Source organism: Typopeltis vanoorti, chromosome 24 (assembly GCF_054136105.1).
Source record: "Typopeltis vanoorti isolate ZY-2024b chromosome 24, IOZ_Tvanoo_1.0, whole genome shotgun sequence".
Taxonomy (NCBI): Eukaryota; Metazoa; Arthropoda; class Arachnida; order Uropygi; family Thelyphonidae; genus Typopeltis; species Typopeltis vanoorti.
Window position 1 is genome coordinate 9,879,214 of NC_143572.1, and position 20,550 is coordinate 9,899,763.

A 20,550-nucleotide genomic window follows, 5' to 3' on the forward strand; every position below is an offset into this window, starting at 1 on the left:
TAGAGATGACATGAAAACTGAAGATAAGTATATCTTAGAGGTCTGGAATAATTACTTTGAATGATTATTAATTGAAACAGGCAAAGAGGAGTACATATCAAAACCATCAAAATCTTGAAATGCAAAAGCTGAGTAGATGATATTCAACCAGAAATGCTTAAGTATGGAGGTATAAAAGTTTTGCAGTGGCTATGCTGCATAATTCAGAGGGCATGGCCAGAAGGTGAGTTCCCAGTGATTGGAGTAGAGTGTGCTCTTAGTACCATCTATTTAAAAAAAAAAAGGAATAAGGCTGAATGTGAGAATCGCAGAGGAATTTCTCTATTAAGTATTGCAGGTAAGATTGTGGAAGAGAAACTTGGAGAAGAACAAGCTGGGTTCAGGCCAAACAAGGGTTGTCAAGATCAGATTTTTACTTTCTGACAAATAGTTGAAAAATCATGGGAATATGACAAGGATCTGTACTTAAGTTTTGTAGATCTGGAAAAGCCATATAACAAGGTACCCAAAGGTACCTTGTTATGTGGGGTAAATGGAACATTATACAGAGCTGTATGTAGTCTGTATTTAAGTTGGAAGTCAGCAGTTAGAATTAAAGGAAATACAGGAAGATGGTGTGATGTAAAATCAGGGGTAAGACGAGGATGCACATTATCTCCACTCTTATTGATCATCTATATGGATCATGTTATGAAAGAAAGGGGCATTAAATCTGATATTAAGATTGGAGATATCAAACTTTGCTCTTTTCTTTCTTTTAGTGTTACATGGTGAACAGCATTTATTTTAGTAAAATTATGAAGACTACAACCATGTTAGGAATAATTACTTTAATTTCCCGATGTTTCGACCTTCATATTAATGTCATCATCGTTTGGAGTATACACACACACACAAAGACAAGCTACATTACATTTCTATCAGTAAGCCAAAGTGACAATGCTTTGATCATTGTCACTTTGATCCACTGGCCCACCCCGGAGTATACTGTATTCATTGTACTTGTAATTTGTCCTATATATGTGAAACAGGATGCACAATTCCTATCAGAATAAAGAAACATAAATGGCATATTAAATTTAATAACTATGGTAAATCTGGCCTTTCTGATCATGCCCTGAATATTCTTACATAGAATTGATTGGAAAGGCCTGTTGTTTACATCACACCAAAACATGGTACGAGCGTAAATTTAAAAGACCTGTGAAATTCTTATCACCCACCCTAATCTTAACAATAATGGTGGTGTAAAAATCCCAAGAATATGGATGGCACATATCCTACCCACTTAACCTTTTGATCTAAGAGTTAATTATAATTAGGACTGTAAGCATCCAGGATCATAACTCTAATATAACGCTCTTGTTAATTATGGATTAGGCCACCACTTTGCTGTATTAAAAACATCTATATGAATTTGTTCTCTAATGATGTTATAAATAGAATATAGCTTTGATGTAAGGTATTTTCCTCCCAGTAGAATAACGATTGATCAAATCATTGTCACTTTGGCTTACTGTTAGAAATGTAATGTAGCTTGTCTTTGTTTGTGTGTGTGTACTCCAGATGATGACCTTAATATGAAGGTCGAAACATCAGGAAATTAAGTAATTATTCCTAACACAGTTGTTGTCTCTATAATTTTATTAAAATGTTTGCTCTTTTCTTTATGCAGATGATGTACTTCTAAACACATCTAGTGCAAGTATCTGGGATTCTCTAACTAAATTGAATAACAACTGTAACAAGATTGACATGAAAGTCAGTAATAAAAAGACCAGAACTCTGAAAATAGGCCGAACAATTGAACATCAACTGCCTTCTGAATTGAGAACCTATGGAACAAGTACAATATTTCAGCTATTTAGGCACAGTTTTTAGTGAAGATCATAAGTTAAATGTGGAAATAGACAACAGAATAAGCAAAGCCAGTATGGTGGGTAGACAGCTGAATAAATTCATATGGAATAAGAGAGAAACTAGACTACAGATTTGAGGAGTTTGAGAAAGTGAATCAATGGCAGAATCATATTAAAAATGAAGCTGTTAGAAAAGAGCTTGACATTGTTATCATTCAGGAATGTGTAAGCAGAGCTAATCTAGGTGATATGGCCACTTAAAGGTTGGAAAAAGAAGTGTCTGATGCCAAGGAGATAGGAAAGACACCCAGAAAAAGACCAGGGTCTAGGTGGGCTGATTCAGTGAGAATGCCTTCGAAGAATAAAATGTTAGCTATGACAATATTGGAGTGCTGATAAGTAATAGATTAATTTGGAGGAAAATTGTGGATTGGAGAATAATAATAATGTCAACTTAATCATGTAGTTAGTAGCTTTAATGAAACATATGCCATAGACATATTAAAGTAAATTTCATGGCATTACACATGTAACAAAAATTATATAGAATTTATTGAAAAACTCCAGTATATTGTGCAGGTCTGGTCTCTTGGTTTCCATTTTGATTCTGATACAGTGGAGTGAGTGCAATGGATGAGAGGGCATCCTTGGAAGCTAAGAAGGGGATGAGGGCTAGATTTTTCTCTCATAGTGGTATGTGATTGAAATGAATTGCCATTGGATGTTGTGTGTGCATGCATTGTGAATGAATTCAAGAACAAGTATGGTAGTTGGTGTATTTAGTATGTGGTCTCCCTCGTTGAGTCCCTGACTCCCTGGAGCCTCTCTTAATAATAATAATATTTCATCTGATATTACGTGGACATAATCAGGGCAATGGACTGTTAACTGCATTCAAAAGATGAATCAGTAATAAGTCATAAATCATGTATATATTAGCCCATATCTTGGTTGCAGCTGAAGTATATGATATTACACCATTAGCATGCTCAATAACTGAGTCTAACTGCAACAGCTGGATTATAAATTTAACAAGTAGACCACTAACAAATGATGAATTAAATGTTTTGTCTCAAGCTCCAGATTTTTCCTTGTTCCCTTGATGTATACCTACTTACAAATCATGGTAAATTTAGATAAAGGTATAAGAGAATTACACAGATGAAGCTAATAAATTACTTTTGAGATTGCCCAAATTTTATACCAAGCAAAATCACCTCTTTTAAATATACCCTTCTCAGAAGTACAAGCTCTTTGCTCCCTATGCCAGAACACCAGTATTGACATCACAAAGGCTGATAAAGGTAATGCCACTGTTGTCATGAAATTAATATCTTATTAAGAGATACATCAACCTACACTGTTATCAGCAGGGTTCCACAAAAAGTCAAATCAATAAATAAATTATTAGACAATGTAAAATCATAGGATGCTACTAAAGTTGAGAAGTTACGAATTCATCATGCCCACCTACCTCCTCTGTATGGTCTTCCTAAAATGCACAAGAATGACAACCCACTATACCCAGTAATGGACTATATTGGCTCTCCAACTTACTACTTTGCAAAACATCCTCTCATCATGGAATCTCACTGGCCATACACAGCTCTTATATCAAAAACAGTCTTCACTTCAAAGAGAAAATAATAGATCTACATTTGTCTAATAACAAGAGTCTCTTCAGTTTTTACATCTGATTTCCCAGAAGAACTATTTAAATTTACCATCAATGAGGCTGTTTTTACAAGCCATAGCTGATTATTTCATAAAGCATTTAGAAAAATAATTCTTTGACACTATATTCCCTCAGCCTCATATATGGTTTCATTTTGTTGATGATATATTTGCAATCTGGTCCCATACTGAGTCAGAATTACTTCAGTTCCTAGAGAAACTAATTACTTAATAAACTCCTTGTACTTCCGTATCAAGTTTGCTATTGAACATGAATCCAATAATCATCTACTCTTTTTGGATACTGTAATAATTCGTAATCCCACAGGTCATGTTGAATTTTCAGTTTATCAGAATCCAGCCTTTACTGGCAGATACATTCATTACAAAAAATGGGTATTATCAAGAGTCTTGTACACAGAGCTCATATGATCTGCTCTTCTAATTCCCTTTTGTTAAATGAACTGAATAAAATTAAAAGCAATTTGCTATATAATGGATACAACAAAATACAGTTCAAAAATTATTGATAATTTTCATCCTTTTCCATAAATTCAGTCTATGTGCTTCCTTCAAACCAGCTCAGAAACTTTCTTCTTTCTTGCCATCAACAAAGGATACATTATCACCTCTTTTCTTATCAGATGTCTATCAAGTACTCTACTCATGTCATCCTTCCTATCTTGGACAGACTGGCCATTCTACCTTGATTAGAATTGATTAGATGACTGTATTACATTTTTGGAATCTGACAAGTCTGGCCTGCCTTCTCATGTTGTTGACATTAGGCACAGAGTTCTTTGGAACCAGACAAAACTTCTTCACTCTGGAAGTTCAAATTCAGTCATATTTTCTTGAAACATGAAATGTGAAGAAATCATCCTAACCTGAACCATCAGACTGCATGCCAGTATCCGAGCTTTGGGCAGTGATCACCATTTAATTGTTCATCAGTTTTTTTTTTTTTTTTAGTTTTTTTTTTTATCTACACAACCTACTACAATTGTTCCTTTGAACTCTAATAGTGTAATATCATATACTTCAGTTGCAATTGAGACACAAGCCAATATGCACATGATTTATCACTCATTTAATTCATATTTTGAATGTAGTTAACTGTCTATCTCACTGGCCATGTCCACGTAAAGTTGGGTGAAATATATTAGAGTTTTTGTATAAATTCTATGTAAGTTTTGTTATGTGTGTAAGCCATGAAACTTACTGTAATTAATCATGTAGGGCTGTCATAGCAGTCTGAACACCCCTTTAGGATACATATCAGAAAATTGATGATGATGGTAATAAATAGTATCTGAACCTTGTTAGTAATAGCCATATGAACTTTTCTGCTGAAGGTTAATTAGCCAGTTGTTCATAAGGAGGTTGTAGAGTTTTTCATTCTGCAAAATAAACAAACTGGCTAGAGAATACACATATATAGCAATCAGGATGAACTAACTACCCTATCATTCTTTTTCTACATTCAAAATAGTTACTTAGCCACTGCATGTTACTGATGTAACCAAATACAGTTTTTAAGAAAAAACTGTATTTGGTTACATTTTTTTTTAATGAAAATATGTGTATACAGTTGATTCAACAACATTTCCCATGCTTTTTTTTATAGGACTATATAATCCGTGAAATAAATGTATAGTTGGTGGGGCAAGAGGGGGAGGTGATTGTATATGAAATTTAAAAGTTTGTGCTAACAAATTAAGTTTCTAAATGAGCAAAATGGCATTCTGCTTCAAAGACATAATCTTCAGGAGGCATTTTAGGAATCAACCAACATTCAGAATGCTGGGGATTGGAAAGCAGATGACAGTTTTTTTAGTATGCATGGTAATCACTTGATTATCTGCATAAACTAGTCAATTTCTGATTCTTGCAATAAAGTGATAGTACCATTGGTTTTTGCAAGCTTAACATTGATGCTACTGGTCTGTTTATGGATTAATGCCAGGTGTCAACACATTTTGCCCTACAAAATGAAACTTCTCTTTGAATTTTAGATTATTAGAAATGGTATTGGTGTCCCAGCATCTTTTAAGGAAGGCAAACTTGTTGGGTTGTTATGCCAATTTTAGTTTCCACATACCTAATTGAAATTCTTAATGTCCAGTTATTTCTTCATGTAGAATTTGAATATGTACAGATATGTATAGGTGTTGGTTTATTCCATTTGTAATTTGTGGTCTGATGATACTGGTTAAGAAATCCTGTGATGTATTAGTAAGTTCAATAAATTGATTATTTATTTTCCCTGTGATATTGTTTATAGCATGAAGCACTATTATGAATAACACTAACTCTCAATTTGTGTTGAAGTTAAAGAGTAAAAGCATCATGTGTGAAAGACTCACAAGCTTGCCTCCCACACAGAGAAAGCATATAGTCTCCAGTCCATTGTATTATCCTTAACATTCCACATCCCCCCCCCCCTTGCAAACTGCAAACCACTATACCTGGACTCCCTCCAGGTGCTACTTGGTAATATAAGTGGCATCTGGATGATTTGCTTGTTAGCATAGCCATGAATCTGTCTCCCACGCAGCATATAAGGAGGATGGGGAAAACCCAAAACCTTGCTCTGTGAACCAAAATGTGGCAGTCGCTTCAGGCCTCCAATATGCAAGGCAGTACAGTTGACCCTTAAAGAATGCAGGTTTGAACTGCACGGGTCCACTTATACACATTTTTTTTAAATAAATACATTGGAAAATTTTTTTGAGATTTTCGACAATTAAAAAAAAAAAACTCGCAGAGGAACTGCTTGGCCTAGAAATATTGAAAAAAATTAAGAAAAAAGTTAGGTATGTCATGAATGCATAAAATATAAGTAGCTATTATTCTATTTTATCATTTGCTACCATAAACTATACACAAATCTATTTTTAAAAAGTTAAAATTTATCAAAACTTGCACACACAAACATTTACAGACCATACATGGCCATTTGTAGTAATGAGAAATGTAAACAAACATAAAGATGCAGTATTAAATCATAACTGCATAAAATAAATTGTTATTAATTAGTTAATTGGTTAAACTAATTAATTAGCATAAAATAAAAATTTTATAAACGATTCATTAATTAGTGTATTGTTGCTTTTTCATTATCAATGCGTAAATTATTATACCTGTAAATAAATATGTTTTTTTTTTCACATTATGTTTTCATTTTTGATGTCTAGTATTAGTAATATGTATAACATCTACAGTGTTCTGTATATAAGACAATATTTATGTAGGTATTGATAGACATACAATTCATCTTGTAAACGGATGACGTAAACTTACAGTATCAATAAATACAACAGTCCTGTAAATGTATTTTCACTTACTTATGATTTTCTTTAATAACATTTTCTTTTCTCTATCTTACTTTATTGTAAGAATATAGTACATACGAGGTGTGGCAATTTAAATCCTGGAACAGCTGCGTAGTGTCATCCATGTGGTGATTTGGTTGGAGACATGTGAGTAATCATCTTTACACATACTTTAGCTAATGCGTGCATAAACCTTGAGCCAATACAGCCATTTGCTCGTTGGCTATCGCAAAAACAATAGATATCTGCATGTAAACTTTAGAATAAAAATGTGTGATCAAAATTTGGAGCGACATGTTAACATCAAATTTTGTGTGAAAATCAGCAAAACTGCTACTAAAACGTTGGAGCAGTTGAAAGTGGCATATGGTTTAGATGGCTCTGAAAAAGTCAATTGTCTTGTAGTGGTATAAGAGATTCAAAGGTGGGCGAGATCTGAACAATGACCCCAGAAGTGGGCAGTCAAAAACAAAAATAGCAGATTCAAATGTGAACAGAGTGCGAGATTTGGTATGGTCTGACAGATGATGAAGTGTGTGAATAATGACTAATGAATTGCAAATTAATTGAGAAACAGGCTGGGTAATTTTAACTGAAGGATTGGGTATGCGAAAGATTTCTGTGAAGTTTTTGCCTTGATCTTGATGGATGAACAGAAGCAGTAGCAGCTTCAAGTTGCGACTGATCTTTCTGCAAATAAGCACGTTTCCGAGAGTAATTATGGGTGACGAAACCTGGTGCTTCCAGTACGATCCTGAAACAAAATGCCAGATCATGCACTGGAAAACCCTGAGTTTGCCATGCCTGAAAAAAGCATGCATATCATATTCTCTGTTCAAGACCATGCTAGTGTGTTTCTTTGATCACAAGGGGATAGTCCACTATGAATTCATTGAACAGGGACAAACAGTCAACAAACAATGCTATTTACTGGTGCTGAAAAGATTACATGATTCTGTTTGGAGAAAAAGACCTGAATTGTGGGCTGACCAGTGGGTCGTCCATCATGACAATGTTCTAAGCCATAGTATGCTCATCGTGAGAAATTTTCTGCCCAAAAAATTGATTACCGAATTAGGTCATCCAGCTTATTCACCCGACTTAGCTCCCTGTGATTTCTGTCTGTTTCCAAAATTAAAGACTGCGCTAAAAGGATGAATATTTTCTGACATTGCTGATATCCAGCATAATGTGATAAAAGAACCCAAGACTATTCCAGAAAAAGTTTCACGCCTGCTTCCAAAAATGGGAACACCATCTAAACCAGTGTATAAATGCACAAGGGGACTACTTCAAAGGTGACAGTATCCACTGATGTATAGTTCTGAACGTAGGCTTTTTACAAGTGCATTCCAGGAATTAAATTGTCAAACCTCATACACACCATATGAAATATGTATTAATTGACTGTTTATTGGTAAGGCTTCTGGTCAATTGTAAGCTATTAGTAGTCAAGTTTTTGGGAGTCAAAAGTCATATGCAGATTTTCAAACAATGCAGGAAGGGGGGGGGGGGGTTGATACTCCTAACCCCTGTGTTGTTCAAGGTCAAGTGTATTGTTTTACCAAACCATGAAAGCAATTATCTTCGTGACCGCTTCAGACTTTTTTGTACCAGTTTTTCAAGTCGCCTGTTTTCAAAACTATTGCAGTGATTTGCAAATACATATTTTCATTAATTATCATTATTATTATGTGACACCTCCAAGGAGACCAAGGACTCATCGAGGGAGGGCACCTATTCTACAACTCTCCATCTCTGCCACTCAAATCCACCAACTACAACAAACCACATCATCTACACCAACGGCATCTGCTGCCCACCACCACTAGAATTTTTACAGACAATCACAAACATCCATGCTCACAGTGGGATTCAAAACCCCAGCCTTTGGATGGAGAGCGGATACGCTAACCACTGAGCCAACCAGGCCACCAATAAAATAGGTTTTTGTAATGTATTATATCATGGTACCGTTCACTTTCTTTTTTGTATAATCAAGTTTCTACTGAACATATTCTGGTAATTAATTAAAGTATGTGCTGTTTAAGTTTCATGCCATTGCCTCTTTTTTTTAGAGTTTGCCAGCAGATGACCAGAAAATAAGGATGGTGATAGGTGGCTGCTTATTTGCCTATGAATTATCACTACCTCCAGAAGTATCAAATAGTGAAGAAATAAAACTGCATAAAGAGCCACAAACCCTAACTCAAATACAGAGAATGGCATTAGCAGGTTTGTGAAAATTTTATTTTTTTATGAAACTTAAAAATTTATTTGCAAAGAATCATTTGAATGATCTTTTTTTTTTGTTGTTGTTGTAATTTCCACTCATGCTGGATTGTTGTTTATCATTATACAATATGTTAACATATTTCTTATCTTGAAATTAAATGACAGATGGTTTGTCAAACCACCTGTAGTGAGTTCTTTTCCATAATTATTAATCCACTAAAAACATAAGCAAGCAGGAGTAAGAGAAATAGTGTATCTGTAAATAATTCTTTTCCTTGATGGCATTCCTAACAAACCAACAATGCATCCTTTAAAATTGAATGCAGTGTACTACTTTAATTAATTTCAACTTTTTTTTTCCCCTGTTGGCTGATGTTTATCTGTTTGTGATGTGTGAATATGGTTGCCTGTTTCCTTGCTGATGTTAATCTTCATTTGTTACTCAAGCAATAAGGATAATAAATTAACTAATTTTGTCCTTGGTATTATAAGGACATCAAAAAAGTGTTACCTTTCCAACAAACATTAATCCATTAGTAGTATACCCTGATTACACACAATAATATGCACATACAATGAAGACTTCATGTGAGAATTACATTCATAGTGCAGAGAGGAGTTATAGTACCCTTTGAACAGAACACCCTAGTTTCATTTTCAAGAATGCCATACTATGAGAGAAGTTTTCATATGAGCCTTTTCACTAAATGCAGGCTATCCAAAACTCTGAGTTCTTTCTTTCTTTTTTTTTTTTTTTAAAATATTCAGAATAACTTGTAAACCAGCCAGAGAACATACACAAGTTACAGGCCTTGACTCTATCTGCTTTTTCCTGTAAACACCAATGAACGTTAGATGACATTGACATTCGTTGGTTTTCTTATTGGGATATGAAGCCAGGTATAATTTCCATCCTTAGAGGATGATCTTAAGATATTAGAGTTGACATTGAGTAGGATATCAAATATGAAATGAACAAGTTCATGTATACATATTGAAAGTACCAATTAGATAGTTATACTGAGTTTAGAGTGAGTTAATAAATACAAGGATTTGGATGATTTTCTTAATAGTAAACTTAAGTTCAGCAAACATATTAGTAAAACAACTGGTAAAACCAAAATGATTGCAGCTAGGTTTAATTAAATTAATCTTAAATTGTATGGTTATGATTTAGTGCAAATTAACAATTATATTATCATTACCCAAGTCTAGTCAGGCCATCACATTGGAATGTTCTGATTATTATAACAGTTGACAGTATTTCTTGATTACTTAATGATCAATAACTTTTTTTACAAAGAGCAGTATGTAATTTAAACATTATAGTAGAACAGTTTGGAATGAAAATATCCATAGATAAAACTAAAACAATGGCATTTTGTGGACAAACTCCAGTTAGAAGTAAACTAGTTATTAATAATAAAATAATAGAACAGGTGTACTCCCTGGCGCAGGACACCAGAGTGTACAGAGGATTTGAAATTGGAAGTGATCACTATTTAGCCTTGAGCAGGATAAAATTGAATTTCATATTGAAAAGAGTGACATGTAAAAAAGTTTTAAAGGAAATAAAAGATGAGCAGCTCTCAGATGTGAACTGTAGACTAAAATACACAAAGATTATTGAAGGAAAAATGAAAGAGTTTGAGAACAGGAACCAAACCTTGGAGATTCAGTGGCAAGCCTTGAAGAAAACCCTAATTGATTCAGCTAGAGAGGCATGTGGTGAAGTTGTCTGCAAGGATAGAAAAATTAGAACTCCATGGTGGACACAGGTAGTTAAAGAGGCAGTGAAGGAAAAGAAGAAAGCATATCAAAAGTTCCTGACAAATAAGTCAGCTTGTGCTCTTAGAGAATACAGAGACAAATGTAAGAAAGCTAAACACTGTGTAAAACTAGCTAAACTAAAGTCATCAGAGGACTTTGGCAGAAAAGAGTGCTGTAAGTGGAGTTAGAGATGATAAAGGTGATATGAAAACAGGAGAAAAAGATATCCTTGAAGTATGGAGTAATTACTTCAAAATTTGCTAAATGAAACAAGCAGTGCTGACAGCACAGTGCTAAAAAAACACTGACCAGGCATGCAGTCAGGAATATATATCCATACTTGAAGTAGAAAAAGCCATCAAAGGCTTGAAATGTGGAAAGGCAGCAGGAGTAGATGATATTCAACCAGAAATGCTGAAGTATGGTGGTATAAGAGTCTTACAGTGGCTGCACTGCATAGTTCAGAATGCTTGGACAGAGGGACGAATTCCCAATGATTGGAGTAGAGCTCTCATAGTACCCATATATAAAAAGGGAAATAAAACTGAATGTGAGAATTACAGAGGTATATCTCTACTGAGTGTTCCTGGTAAGATATATGCAAGTATACTTGAGAAACGGTTGAGAAGAATTGTAGAAGAAAAGCTTGGAGAAGAACAAGCTGGATTCAGGTCAAATAGAGGCTGTCAGGATCAGCTCTTCACTTTACTATCAATAGGGCATTATATCAAGCAGTACTTAGTCTTTATTTGAGTTGTAAGTCAGCAGTTAGAATTGAAGGAAGTATAGGAAGATGGTTTATTGTTAAATCTGGTGTGAGACAAGGATGTACATTATCCCTCTGTTATTCATTATCTATATGGATCACACTATGAAGGAAAGTGGTATTATCAAAATTGGAGATGTTAATGTCAGCTCTTTGCTTTATGCGGATGATGTTATACTTCTAAATAAATCCACTACAAGTCTGCAAGATTCTCTGACTAAATTGAATAACTGTTGAATTGAAAAAATTGAATTGAATAATCTGTCTTACTTTGGCCAAACAGGCAGGACAGCGAATATCAGAATTTCTGAACACAAGGACTAAATCTGGTTTCACAAGTACAGCCATTCTGGTCTTGCGGACCATGCTCTGGATACACGCCACAGAATACGGTGGAAGAAAGCTACAGTAATACACCGTAGCAAATACAAATACGAAAGACTATTTATGGAATCAGCCTCAGCCCTAAGAAATTCTTCAAACCTCAACAAATTAGGTTGTATGCGACTGCCCCAAATTTGGGAGGCTTACATCAGCAGAAAACTTCAGCCCAACGGCCAAGAACACCTACTTAGCCCGCTAGAGGGCACCATCAGGACTTTTAGGAGAACAATAGCTTCATCTCTTCTTTCCCAGTTACTGTGTTTGTAGTGCCTACGTGCACGTGCTTTTTTTGTAAGTTCCTTTAGAAGATGGCAATGTGACATTGCCAAAATATTGGAAAATATTTATTAAAGTATAATTTAATTTATATCCTTAACTACGTTGTTTAATTCCTTAAGTGTTTTAATAATGCATAACCAAAGTATAAGCCTGTCTACGTAAATAACTGTTGTAATAGATATGGTATGAAGGTCAGCAATAAAAAGTGAAAGACAATGAAAATAGGCAGAATCATTGAAAATGTCAACTGTGTTGTGAATGGAGAACCTGTGGAACAAGTAAAACATTTCAGCTACTTAGGCATGATTTTTAGTGAAGATGGTAAATTAAATATGGAAATAGACAACAGAATCAACAAAGCTGATATGGTAGGAAGTCAATTGAATAAATTCATATGGATTAAGAGAGAAATACAAGACAGTGTTCAAACCAGTTTTAACTTATGGAACTGAGAGCTGAGTCAGAAATAAAACACTTGACCAAAGACTAGCGACTGCAGATATAAGAGTCTTGAGAAAGATTAGAGGTGTGAATAGATGGATCAATGGCAATATCATATTAAAAACGAGGATATTAGGAAAGAACTTGACATTGTCAGCATCCAGGAATGCATTAGCAGAGCTAATCTCAGGTGGTATGGTCACTTAAACAGAATGGGGGAGGAAAGATTAGCAAAACGAGTGTTCTTTGCCAGGTTGGCAGGAAAATGACCCAGAGGAAGATCAAGATATAGGTGGATTGACGATAGAAATATGAGATCTGATAATGATAATATTGGAGTCTTGACAAGTAACAGACTGATTTGGAGGAAAATTGTAGATAGGAAGTTAGTAATGATGTAAATTTTTCATGTAGTACTACATATCCTGTACACCCCTTGAGGGTACATGTCAGGAATTTGATGATGATGAACAAATAGTTGAGAAGTCATGGGAATATTACAAAAATCTGGATAAAGCATATGACAAGGTGCCAAGCTGTTCAAAATGCTGCAGTTGTATGGTCAGTGGGGCATTATATCAAGCAATACTTGGCGTTTATTTGAGTTGTAAGTCAGCAATTAGAATTGAAAGAAATACAGGAAGATGGTTTTATGTTAAATCTGTTATCAGACAAGGATGTACTTTATCCCCTCAGCTATTCATTATCTATATGGATCGTGTTATGAATGAAAGTGGTATTTAACATGATATCAAAATGGGAGATGTTTATCTCAGCTATTTACTTTATGTGGATGATGTTATACTCCTAAATGAATCTAGTACAAGTCTGCAAGATTCCCTGACTAAATTGAATAAGTGTTGTAATAGATATGGTATGAATGTTAGCAGTAACAAGACAAGGAGACAATGAAAATAGGGAAGCAATTTAGAATATCAACTGCATTGTGAATGGAAAACATTTCACTTGATCTATATGTTTCACATGATTTACATTTACTGACATCTATTTTCCCATGGGTACAATTCCAGCCTATTCAAATCATTTTGCAAGTGCTGCATATCAGCAGCATTCCTGATTACCCTACCTATCTTTGCATCATCAGCAAATAACTGTATGTCGCTTGTCAAATCCTTCCCAATAACATTAATGTGCAGATTGAATAACAATGCACCAAGCACTGATTCTTGTGGTGCACCACTGCTTACTATAAATCTTGCCGACTCGCATCCACCGTATACCACTTTTTGATATCTGTCAGACAGCCATGCTCTTATTCTGTAACCCAAACCCATATTCACCAATTTATGCAGCGGTCTACAATGCTATATTTTGTCAAAAGTCTTAGCAAAATCCAAAAGTATCATGGTATATCCATTCTCTTTGTCTAGTTCAATAGTAACATTGTTATAGAATGTGAGCAAGTTGCTAAAACATGATCTTCCAATTTTTCCAATATCTTCACCACCACTCCTGAGATACTAATTGGTCAATAGTTGGGTACATTGGTCTTTGCACCACCCTCGTGCAGTGGAATTACCTTCCATTCCTGTGAATCTTCCCTGTTTTGGGACTCATATTAAAACAGCCTGGTCAAAGGAATAGCCAGTTCAGCTGAATAATCTTTCAGAAATGTGCTGATATCCCATCAGTCCCTATTTCTAAATTTTTATTTTGTGTGTGCAACAGCTCTAATACCTCGTCCTCATATACCTGCATTTCTTTATCCAGTGAATAGGTAGCAGTGAGCTCTATGTTGCGAAGACCAGGTTGATAGCTTTTAACAAAATGGGCACTCATTAGCTGAACAACCTCTTCTGCATCTGTAACCCTCACACTATCTGGATTTAGAAGAGTTATTCTTTCATATTCATTCTTTCTTTTATTATTTATTTATTTATTTAGCGTATGGCTCACACATGAAAAGTTACATTACATTAATCCTTAATATATATATGGACATAGTAATAGACATATGTACAATAAGAAGACATAATACAGTCATAAAAGAGACACTCAAGAATCAAGAATAGGCTACAACTGAATGTCGTCTAGGTTGATTATCCAGTCGACTGCACTTGGTGTAGCATGGATGAAGTCTGACAGGTTTCCACTGTATGCACGTAGGACACATTCTTTCTTTTACTTGCAGCATATCAATAGAATTCTTGTGGGTTATCTTTAGCATGTGGAGCCAGTTTCTTTTCATACTCAGACTTTGCTTTCCATACAATAGTTGTGGCTATTCTAGCCTGCTGCTTATAACGTTCATAACAGATGTCATCCTTATGCACAAGGTATTCCTTCCACATTATCCTTTTCTTACGAATCTCTTGATTAATCCAGGATTATACATCCATTTGACTTCTACCCTATTTATTCTTCGAACTCTCAGGACACACTCTGATATTGCATGATTTAAGTATTGTTTAAATGCTTCCTATGCACTGTCGATATTCTTCCCATCCATCAACTGATCCCATTTCATTGAACTCAGTATAATGAACTCCGTTGGTCATAATTTCCTGCTTTGTAGTTCAGCATATAACCTTTTCTGAATGGAGCATTCATAAACTTAATTACTTTCCAAGTGTGTACTGCATGATCACAGTCACCAACTGGAGGCAGAATAGTTACGTCTTTAACTGAAATGCCCTCTGACACTATAATCAAATATAACACTTTTTGACCTCGAGTTCCTTCTGTCACATGCTGCTTGAGGAAGTTGTCCCAATATAACAGCTCAATGAATGCATTTTCATTCTTCTCATGAGATTTTACTATCCAATCAATATTTGGATAATTAAAGTTTTCCATTATGATTACTCTTTTCACGCTCATTTTCTCTATTTGGTGATGCATTCCTTCATCACTAGCAAGCGATTCACCAGGTCTGTAACAACACCCAGCTATGTAATTGATCTTGTTAGATTCCACCTCACACCAGAGGCTTAAAACTCACTGCCACATGAAATAATGTTAATAGTAGTAGTACTACAATCATGAGTCTCAACTCTAACTGGATTCAAGTCATCTGATATCATTAGCAGCATGCCTCCTCCTCTCCTATTCTCTCTGTCCTTCCTAAAAATGGTGTACCCTTTACACTCGATACACTATGAAGGAAATTTCTAATATCTAATCTAATATTTTTAATATTAAAAATTAAGATATTAGAAAGAAACTAGTTGCTGAGTGGTTAGCATATCCATTCTGCAATAGCAAGCTGTGAGTTCGAATCCCACAGTGGATATGTGATTGCCTTTAGATGGTAGATGAATTTCATCACCCAGTGTGAGACCACCATCTCACTTATTGGAGGCCTAAAGTGGCTTTAAAAAGTACCATGAACTCTCTAGAACTGGGTTTCCAGACTATGCAAAAAATGAAATAGAAAATAGAAAAATCCTTAGCCCATTTGCAGTAATAGTGTATTAAAGGTTTGCAAATTTTCACATTCGAAGCCTGTGAAATGCTGAAACATCATCCAAATCTGAACAAGAATGTTGGATAAATTATTCAAAGAATTTGTTAGGACCCATCTTCAACCCATATAGCATCCAGAACAACCCCAAACAGAAGAAAATCTTAATATGAGAGGACTTTAGAAATTGTTTAATGTAGTTTTTTTTGCCAGAGGTCAGGCTAGGATAAATGATTAGCAAACATTTAGATTCATCTTACTTTTGTATAATGTAGTGTCATGTAGCTTGTATCCTGTACATATGTATATTTTCATGATGATGATCTCAATACAGAGGTTGAATGTTACTTTCTTAATGATAAGTAAAGTCATTATTCTAACACATGTTGTGTCTCCATAAATTCTTCACTATGAATTGACAGTGGATGAGTTTAAAAAGTGATATGATAGGTTTGTGTATATAATAGTTAATTTGAGTCTCTGGACTCTGTGGAGATACCACATAATAATAATAATTAGGGATTACTTTGATACATTAGTCAATATTTGTTTTTTAAAAGCTATCTATATTTCCTCTCCCATCATTTCTTTTTATACTGCAAAATTCAGTTTCTAACATTCCTACATTCTCATCCACTTTATGCAGCTATCTGATACTGAAGTACTGCTGACACTAAAAGAAAAACAGAAGCCTTTTTTATTGGGAATAAACCTTTCCTCATTTCATAGCCCACATATACACACCTTATCTCAATCTTCCTCTCAAAAAGAAAATAAGTTTCCTAGCTTTCTAACCTAACCCCCTCCCTTTTTTTTTTTAATTCAAATGCCCCTAGTTAGAAATCACACTAAGGCATTACATTGATATGACTGTTAGGAAAATATTACCTCATTTTTTTCACATGATCGAGGGGTTATTGGATTTTATTTCTTGATTATATTTTATTTGGATAATTAATTATATAAATTAAATTCATTAGTCATAGTGCATGGATTTGTGAATACTATTTTTCGCATTGATGTTCAGGACATTTGTGTGATAAATGCTACATTTATAAAAACTGTAATTGTAAACACATATGAGAGAATAACTTTCATAGAATCCTTGCTGAATCCAATAAAACATCTGTGGGATGAACTGGAATTTAGAATTAGGACATGGCCAACATGACCCTATTTCTTAGTGGAACTTACTAAAGATTTAAAGGAAGTACAACATCACCCACTTTTCACTAGAAATGAGTATTCTTCTGCAATGGATTTGAAGTAGTTATTATGATCCAAGGCAAGATGTGTTACTAGGGGCATTTTGTTTATATATGAGTATGGCTGTTTCTGATAGGACTGTGTGTGTGTGTGCATGTGCATATATAAACACACACACATTGAAAAGAAGATGAAATAAATACCATGTAATTAACCAACTCATTGTTAGATAATTCTGTTTTATTAATTTCATGGGAATATATCTATTCCCACTGTGAACTGTCTGACAATGGGGTTTGGCAAAGAAAGCAATGTGTAACTAAGTAAACCTCAAAGCTTCAGTAAGATAACTGAAATTTTAATTTACAAATACACAGGTTTTTATTTTTATTGGCTGACTAGCAAAATACAAGTGATCAAGCTATGTCAAATTACAAATGGATATACAGTAGTTATATTTTGTTAGCAGTGATTAGAGTAAAACAAATTTTTCAGTGGAAATTTAAATATTGTATCATCTTATTATATGAACTTGTTTAATTTTGTCTGCTGTTTTGCATCTACTCATTCTCTCATACTAATCTTTTTTTTTTCTTGCAATATAAATTATATACACATTTGTGCATTTTTAAAATTGTGTTAATTTTTGGTTGTCTGTAGAGTCTGGATCCTGTTCAGGAACTATTCATATCCCCAAAAAAGCTCCATCTCTTGCTGTCAATGGTGATTTATCTAAAAATAACATAAACACAATGTGTACCACTCAAGATTCACATGGAGATAATATTGGTGATTCAGAAACTGATAATTTAGTTCACTGTGGAAGTCAGGTAAACAAGCACTATTTGACAACTTTTATTAATTTTATTATGTATCCGGTTTTGTGACCATATTTTTATTAAAAAAGACTGTTTTTTAAAACTAAATAAGTACTAAAAAACAAACCCGACAAGTTTCGTTACTTATCAGACTAACATCTTCAGGGGTAATGATAACTAACAGTTTAAAGCACAATCTATAAGAAATTATGAAAAAACAAGTTCATTTATTGGTATTATGAGCATCAAAAAATATGTTAAAGATACCAAGTAATTTTATAATCTTGGTTTTAATCCTTTTTCCCAAGTAAGCAAACAAGTGAGTCAAGTTTGCACCTGAACGTGGTTCAAGACTTACGGTAGTGGTGCAACACCAAGGCAACTCGTGGTAAAGATGGATTAAGTTCTGATCACTTTCCTTAGTATTTCCCATAAATGTAAAACACATCTCCTAGGAGATGTATGATGTTATACATTATGGGTGGGGGTTACTACCCAGACTGGTTTCAACCTTTATTGAGGTCTCATCAGTGAGTAGGCAGACCCTGAAATGCCAAGGTTTAAGTAATACAGAGCTCATCAATTTTATCCAATTGCTGCAACAAAGTTGCCACAAGGTGCTTTGACCTTATTAATTAAGAATCTCCGGATGAGAGAAAGATGTGAAAAGTTTTTTACCTTGGGTATAATATATGTTAAAGATACCAAGTAATTTTATAACCTTGGCATTTCAGGGTCTGCCTACTCACTGATGAGACCTCAATAAAGGTCGAAACCGGTCTGGGTAGTGACCCCCACCCATAATGTATAACATCATACATCTCCAAGGAGATGTGTTTTACATTTATGGGAAATACTAAGGAAAGTGATCAGAACTTAATCCATCTTTACCACAAGTTGCCTTGGTGTTGCACCACTACCACCACCATAAGTCTTGAACCACGTTCAGGTGCAAACTTGACTGACTTCTCTGTTTGCTTACTTGGGAAAAAGAATTAAAACCAAGGTTATAAAATTACTTGGTATTTTTAACATATATTATACCCAAGGTAAAAATCTTTTGAACATCAAAAAAGTTCGTTAACAAACCGAATAACAGATCTATACAACCGTTAATACGTGTTAGCTGGAAACAATGCTTGTTAACACGTATTAACGGTTGTATAGATCTGTTATTCGGTTTTTTAACAAACTTTTTTGATGTTCATAATACCAATAAATGAACTTGTTTTTTCATAATTTCTTATAGTTTGTGCTTTAAAGTGTTAGTTATGTTTATTCCTGAAGATGTTAGTCTGACGACTAACAAAACTTGTCGGGTTTGTTTTTTAGTACTTGTTTAGTTTTAAAAAACAGTCTTTTTTAATAAAAATGTGGTCACAAAACTGGAATGATTCGATTGAGTAAATAATATTGTTCCTGTTAGCATTCAAGAAAAATCATAATTAGAAGATAAGGATAAAATTAAATAGTTCTTGAAAAGAATTAGTCATTCACTTATTACCCAGTCAGGTGTGATATGTCAGGTATCAGAAATTATGATGATAAAGGTCGTTTTTGTAGTAAGAACCTACACTATTTCTTAAAGAAGGGGGAAGAATCCTGATACAGAGAAAGCTTCCAAACCATCTCCATATTTGGAAAGTTCTGAATTTAGATGTAGAAGAGACATAATTATGACACCTCTAAATCTAAATTTACTTGAGGTGCAGTGAATGTTTTGTATCTTGCAATTGACATTTAAAAAAATAATAATTTCTTATTTTCTCTTTATAATAATAAAATAATAATAAAAATAAATAAATAAATAAAAATAATAAGTAGGGTGATGTTCTCACACTGAGCATGCAAATCACTACCACCTAAAGACATTTGCAAACATATATATCACTACAGGATTTGAAGCCGAATCATACTTTTTTTAAAATCATTTTTTGCCATCCAGATGTTGGCTAAGTGGACAATATCTTTGCTCTCTAACCAGAAGCTTTGACTTCAAATCCTGTAGTGATATATATGTTTGCAAATGTATTTAGGTGGTAGTGATTTGCATGCCCAGTGTGAGAACATCACCCTACTTATTATTTTTATTTCTTTTTTTATTTTTTGAAAAAAAAAAAAAAAAAGTTTCATGTTTGGTCTTTGAGCAGGGTTGACCATATTGTCTAATTCATTGCCTCTCTGTAGTATTAATATTAATGTACTATAGGTTTATAGCCTTTTGTTTCAATAATGGCATGCCATGAGTTGGCATAATCAAAAAAAAATATAAAAATGGAGGAAAACTCATTAAAAACTTATGTAATGTACTTTTTTTTAACATTTCTTTTGTTTATAGCCTTTTGCAGATGTCATTCCC

The 20,550-nt window shown here is 34.2% G+C and overlaps 1 protein-coding gene across 2 annotated transcripts in view; it reads left to right on the top strand.

Annotated features, from left to right (window-relative positions):
• Positions 1-20,550, top strand: part of Usp32 (Ubiquitin specific protease 32) — an 808,142-nt gene that overhangs the window by 606,640 nt on the left and 180,952 nt on the right. For both annotated transcript variants that reach the window (XM_090413901.1, XM_090413902.1), the window contains exons 25-26: positions 8,947-9,103; positions 18,034-18,203. In XM_090413901.1, coding sequence (XP_090270027.1) covers positions 8,947-9,103; positions 18,034-18,203 — 327 coding nt within the window. The remainder of the gene's footprint in view (positions 1-8,946; positions 9,104-18,033; positions 18,204-20,550) is intronic.